A 6,947-nucleotide genomic window follows, 5' to 3' on the forward strand; every position below is an offset into this window, starting at 1 on the left:
AAAACAATTACTCTTTATTTTTTGTTTCAAAAACCAACATTTTTCAGGTATTTTTGAATGTTTGTAAAAATATTGCGGAAAGTATAAGTTTTCGTTGAAATTTGTTAAAAGTATTTAGCATCTGCTAATTTATTTAATAAGTGGATGTGAAGCAAACATGACATTATAAACACAACTACTAAAATGCAAACATTGATTTCCCAGACTAAAGAATGGTTTGCATTCGTCGTCGACACGCAAGTATGAGCCAGGTGATTGGTCACTTGCCAAAAACTCGTTTCAAAATCCTTGCCAGATACTTAAATTTATGTTTTTTCCGTTGCTTTCCTTCCATTATGTTTTCAGGCGTGCACCAAACATTGTTTATACACGATTCGAATTAAGTAGGGTCATATAAAAGTGCCAGTGCTAAGTACTAAAAGCCGCAATCCGAAATTTCCTGGAGCGGGTAAGTTTCTAATTTTATAAAAAAACGTTTAAAAATGTTTGCCGCTTTAAGTTAGTGAATGAGTTGTTCCGTATTCTAAATTAATCTAATAAAATTCTAAATATTTTAATTAAAAATATGTAAATGGAAGTCATATTTTTTGTTGCACAGAAACCCAGCAAATTTTTATTTTTTTCGCCTTGTTTTCACAAAAAATTAGTTGATTAAAACATTCTAAAAAAATATTCACGTTAGTTAAAATGGAGTTGTTACAATATATTCATTTAGAACGCATGCATTTTTAGAATGTATTTTGTTATAATTTAGATATTTGAAATGGATATTTGAAAAACGAAGCGTTTTTCATATATTGTCCCGTTTTCTGATGAATTCTACCCATACGAACTGATCATATCTTTTTCTCGTACTGTCTTACAGCGACAACTTTTCCTACTTGATTGTTCAAGAATATTATTCGAGTTTTTTTACTGTTTGGTCTAGAAATTTAAGTATATTTATATGGATTTTATTCACAATTTGAATTAAGAATATAGTATTTATAAGGTTTCCTATTCTTATGGACACATTTTCTAGCTCAATTTGCTTTACATATGTCACTTTTAAATTATCTGCTTTTAATTTGCTACAAGTTTTGCAAATATTTCATATAAAGTTTTCATTCTCTATGAGACATATTTGTATTTTATTTCAATAATTATGATTTTTACTATTCCAAAGCGTTCAAACAGAAAGGTCAGCATTATAAATAATACATTTTTCAATGTCAGTTTTATTTTTAAACACATATTTTCGCAAAATCCATCAAAAAAATGAAACGAAACAAATGGCTTAGTTTCTGGCATAGAAGTCAATTGCTTCATTAATTTATGTATTTTAAATCCCATTTTAAAGCGACTATCAAACCGATTTAAGATTTTATAGGCAAAATGTATATGTATTTAAAAGTTGAGGAAGGCAAACTAGGTCAAAGTGTTTTGAACAGAACGCATTTTGTTTCCCCAAAATATTTCTATTGTTAGACTATGACTTACATAAGTTAATTAAGTTTGGTACTTTTGCATACATTATGTAGCTTGTTTTTTATAACTTCAGCCATTAAAGTAAAACAAAACTTTTTCGAAATTATTTATAGTTCTGAGGAGTATAATCGATAATCTGGCACAGTCTAACCGACTAAGTCAAATTGGAATCGTCATTTAATAATTAATTGAAGTTCTCCCCAAAAACCCAATAAGTTTTTGTCGGTTTATGTCGACTAACGATATTTTTTCAAATTTCGTAAGCAACAAAAGACTGAATTTCTACCCTGACTTGAAATTTGAATCCGCCTCTGCTCAATGTATGATATTCAAATTTGGCTTTCTCCTTCAAAACTACTTGAATTTCCTCTCATGTTGTTATGACTCAATCGGATTTTCAATTCTCTATCCAACGATGGCAAAGCAGCGTCATGTTTGTGTCGATTTTGAAATCAAGACTTCGTGAGAAAAGGGCCAACGTTTCTCTATCGATGGTTCACTTTCTAAAAGGACCATTCAGTTCTCTCTGGAATGATGTAAAAATGAGTGTTCTTGCTCATTTTGCATCCGAGAAACGAGCAAAGAAGGGACGGAAAATATGAAATATTCAAATTTCGCTTTCTAGGTCAAAACTCCTCGAATTTCCTCTCTTAAGTATTAACTTGAGTCATATTATGACTGAATCGAATTTTTCTTGACTTGAAAGCTGGATCCGCCCCTGTGTTGTAACAGCTTTTGTAATAAATGCTGTTTAAAAAATTCTGTTTTTCACTTTATGCAAATGAAATTCGGACAATTTTTAAAATATGAATTTGATCTTACTACTTTCGTTTTAAGCTGTTTTATATCACAGTCAACTGACACCAAACGCTAATTTTTCGTCATTTCCATGTAATGTAGCCGATTGATTTCAAACAGTAAAAGTGCTGTCTGAGTTGCCAAATAAATGCCGCAATGTTTGTTCCATGTCCAACGTGAGTCCAATTAGAATGAAGCAAAAAGATTATATGATGGAAACTAATTTCCCGTCATTATAATTAGACAGTAAAATAGGTTTAGCACTTGGCAGCGGCAAATAGAGGCTGAGTCACATTTATAATAAATTACTTATGAATTAAATTATCTATGGCTGCAGAAGATCCAAGTGAACATACCCTAGTAATTTATCGCATGTTTTTTGGCCGCATAATCTAAGTGCCACTAGCAAACGCAATTAAAGTAACAGTAAAGTGTACTTTACAAAGTCACATCGGCTTTAAATCTCCTTTGCGACTGCTTCTAGAATTTCTTAATCTCGTTGAATATTTAGATTTTCCATGGAATTTAGAGCAAAAAAATCAACCCACATTCCATGGGGCGTAAACTGGGTTATGAGTTTATGGCTTTTCCAAACTACTATAATGTGGATGACGACCATCATAAAGTTTAATGTTCGGTAGAACTTGTTTCATGTTTCAGAACGATAAATTTTGCAAGTTTGTCTTCACAGCTCCGAAATACACACATTATACTTCTTGGCAAGCAATAAATTAGATTTACTGATTTCGTCCATTTTGCATATGGTATTGACATATGGTTGATCTAAACGGGTATAAAGCGATTGATTGTTTCATGATCAAAAAACATTTAAATTTATTATTAATTTTGGAAAAATCGATCAGTGGCAAATGTACTTCCTGGTAATGGTTACTCAATCGTTCTAGAGTTGCTGTTCTATGACAATACATAACTTTAGAATCTAGAGAAGTTTGAAACAAATTAAGTTAGGAGATTTTTTTTATTTATTAATATTATTTACTAAAACTAGTGAAGCATGACCAACCATCAGTTTTTATCTGTAATCTTAAAATTAGGGTAGTTAACTAAGTCAGTCCATTGACTTTCCAAGTTCTAGCCTCACAGAAAATTGACAATATTTACACGCATACCATGCTCTGCCCTTAAAACACTATATCAATTCAAAGGGCTTAGTTCTCTTCAATCTGCGGTATAAATTCTGATCATCTAGCAGCTGGCGGGCTTCTGCGTTCGGATGTAGCTGTAGTCTAGCTTGGTGTTTATTTGCATACCGTTTGATTTCCTGTTCAACAGTCAGGATTCCAGTGCCTCTGTGAAGATCATGATTTCTGACGAACCATGGGGCATTGGCTATTTCACGTAATGCCTTATTTTGGACCGTTTGAATGTCCGTGTGAATTGTTTCTATGTGTGTGCTTTTTGTGCATCCCCATAGCTGAATACCGTAGAGCCATGTAGGTTTAATAATTTGTTTATAAATTAAAAGTTTGTTATACAAAGTCATCTTGGAATGCCTGCCAATCAGCCATCTATATTGCGCAATTTTTATTTTCAACTTTTTTACCAGTATTTGCATATGGGACGCAGGTTCCATTTAGTTTCGTTAAGTTTAATTTTCCACTTGGTGGTCCATTTATAAACAGCGTCGCTCGCTTTCTGTAGTTTCTGAGCGGCTGTTACTCGATTTGTGTCAGTTGTCATTAATCATATGTCATCCGCATATGTTTCTATTATAACTTCTTTCGGTTGGGGTATATCACTGGTAAAAAGTAAATACAGGACAGGCCCTCTTGTGGCACACCCGCTTGGATTGTCTTCAACTCTGAGTAAGCTCCTTCTTGCTTGATTCTGAATAGTCTATTACTGATATATGAAGTAAGAATTTCCACGTATGGTTGGGGTAACATTTTACCTAGTTTGTAGACCAGCCTTTCATGGCATACTTTGTCGAACGCCTGCGATACGTCGAGGAATAGTGCTGAACAGACTTTCTTTTCTTCTAGTGATCAATTGTAGAGTGGTTTGATCGGAATCCAAATTGGTGATCGGGGATTAACTTTTGTTTCTCTAATATTTGTATAAGTCTTTTCAGCAACAGTTTTTCAAAAGGCTTCGATATTATTGGCAAGTGGGAAATTGGTATATACGACTTAACATCGTGTTGAGGTTTACCAGGCTTGGGGACCATGATGACTTCCGCTATTTTCCACATTGCCGGTACATGTTTAATCCTGATTGAGGCGTTAAATAGATGTGTTAACATCAGTATCCCCTTTTTTGGCAGTTGTTTCAGGATTTGTCCTGTAATTAAATCAACAGTAGGAGCCTTTTTTGGGCTGAGATTATTATTAATTTCTTCTTCTACTTCTTTCGGAGTAACAGGAGCAATCATGTCGATCGAATTGGAGGACGAAATATTGTCTGCAACCGGGGGGTTATTGTGTTGGTTGTATTGTATGTCGTTTGGTACAAATACGCCTGCCAGATATTCAGCAAATAGATCCGCTTTTTGTTGATCATCTCGAGCCCAATCGCTTAGTCCCTTTCTAATAGGAGGTATTGACACAACTGGTTTTCTAACTTTTTTTGTAACCTTCCACAAGGAATATTCAGTTTCTTTATCTGCTGAAAAATTTGTAATAAAGGAATTTAGAGAATTCTGTTTTAATTTGTAAATTTCACGTTTTAGCTTTTGAGTTTGTCAATTTAATGATGTCTTCTCGCTAGGATGACCTGTTTGTTGCCATCGTCTTCTTGCTTTTATTTTCTCTTTGATTAAAATCCGAATTTCAACCGGATAGTTTACTCCTTTTGTGATGTGAGTAATTTCTTTGGTGTTTTTGTAAGCAACTGTTTGCAGCAGTGTCGTAAAATTTTCGGTTTCTATGTCGAGTTGTTCGGCTGTTTTCAATCTTACGTTCAACGTGATTTCCTCTTGTAGGTCAGCTTGGAAGCACTTCCAATCCGTTGTTTTGTTGGTGAGTGTTGACTTGGCTTCCCTTTTAATGATTTTCTCTCTCATAGTCATGACTACTGCTGAATGTTCTGATTCAAGGTCAAAGCAGTCATTAATTTCAATGTAATTCGATGATACTTTTCTGGAGATAAAAAAGTCCAATAAATCTGGGATTTTCGTCCTATCCGCCGGCTAGTAAGTTGGTTTTCCCGTGGAATGAAAGTTACCGCTCATATTTCTAATAGCTTAGCTCTAATAGCTAAAAGTTAGAAGATAAAAGAAAAAGGACACACATGATACATTAATTGCAATTGCAGTCAACACCTCTGATTTGTTCCAGTGCTAAGCAACTGACAAAACCCATAGTCACAATATATCGACTACCCATAGGCAAACTATCAAATACGCCGATACGACATCCTACCTTTGTCCAACATGGACTATTGATCCATCTTCAATTACCATGGAAATGGTAGAAAATTAGCCTACCGTCGTTCGACAACCGAAAAACCTGTCAGTGGCCCAAGAAAGTGCGCTCCCTTTTGAGCGGCTCAAGTTGTTGCGGAAAAGCCGAAGAACTATTGTTTAGTAATAGTCGGGATGAAGAGCTGATAGGCAAAGGCTGGATCAATGGAGGGGCTGACGATGAATGTCGAAAGTGAAAGTAATGGAAATGCAGGTCAGTGAACTTTTAATCCAGAGTAGCAGAAGAAAATGCTTCTGAAAACACGCCGTTTTGTTAGATTTCATACTTTTAAATCAGTTATTAGTTCGTAAGTTAAAGCAAAAAGTTAAAATTTATCGGTGGTACATGTTACTTAGTTAATGATGGTTCAAATAATTTTTTGTTGACTTAAGCCTCAAGTATATGCAAGGTGGCCGTTTGAGAACCAAACAGACCTATTTTTGAGCACCTAAAAATATATGAACAAACCCTCATAAAAATAAATTTTTGTGTCTATTGCATGTATCATGAAATTTTTCCTGATTGTATTTCCAATTTTAATATAAACAATATTCTTGAGTCGTGTAGGCAACTCATCATCATCATTTTGTTCGTGTACGCAGCTACGGCCTACACACGAACAAACTGATGGTGGTGGAAAAACACCGAAACGTTTTTAAGAAAATTAACTAAATTGTGCTATATAAATAAATGAGTGAAACCCAGGAATATTGCTTATATTCTGTTGCATGTGCAAAATTGTACCTATCTGGCAGCTCTCTGCTTAAAGGGTTGCAGATAGGAGCAGTTTAATTCGCCAAAAATGCGAAAAAAAACCCTTCGAAATTAAAGTTTACGCATCCGAGTTTTTCATAAGTTCGCATAGGTGTTCGAAACTGGGTCTGTTTCGTTTTAGACAGCCACCCTGTATAATACAGTACTATACAGGGTTGCTCATTAGTGCGTCAAAGTGCGATATCTCAGTAAATATGAAGTTTACAAGAAAATTCGTCCAACGAAAGTTTTTCACGTTTAAAAGGTCCACATTCTAAAATTACTTTCCAATATACAGGGTGCATCATAAACGTGTGGTAGTTACCAACTCTGGTTTTTTAAATGAAACCCCCCCTTTTTTTTGTGATTTTCAGATTAGCCGTTCAATTTTAATTTATGTTTGTTTCAACCGTTTTACCTGAAAAATTTACGATTTCCGAGTTATTCGTAAAAATGTGAAAGTTTTGACAGCTACTGGGTTCCACAGAAATCGATGCTGTACACTAC

General features: G+C 34.4%; 1 protein-coding gene across 4 annotated transcripts in view; it reads left to right on the forward strand.

Moving 5' to 3' along the window:
* The first annotated feature begins 121 nt into the window (after window positions 1–121).
* LOC109535322 (cytosolic carboxypeptidase Nna1) overlaps window positions 122–6,947 on the forward strand; it is an 18,573-nt gene continuing 11,747 nt past the window's right edge. Inside the window, exons 1-2 of one of the 4 annotated variants that reach the window (XM_048667251.1) lie at window positions 122–448; window positions 5,562–5,900. In XM_048667251.1, coding sequence (XP_048523208.1) covers window positions 5,852–5,900 — 49 coding nt within the window. In that variant the 5' untranslated portion in view covers window positions 122–448; window positions 5,562–5,851. The remainder of the gene's footprint in view (window positions 449–5,561; window positions 5,901–6,947) is intronic. The other 3 variants (XM_048667258.1, XM_048667246.1, XM_048667263.1) reach the window with 3 other exon arrangements.

Source organism: Dendroctonus ponderosae, unplaced genomic scaffold, assembly GCF_020466585.1.
Source record: "Dendroctonus ponderosae isolate FM_Combo_2020 unplaced genomic scaffold, Dpon_F_20191213v2 Dpon_F_20191213_1, whole genome shotgun sequence".
Taxonomy (NCBI): Eukaryota; Metazoa; Arthropoda; class Insecta; order Coleoptera; family Curculionidae; genus Dendroctonus; species Dendroctonus ponderosae.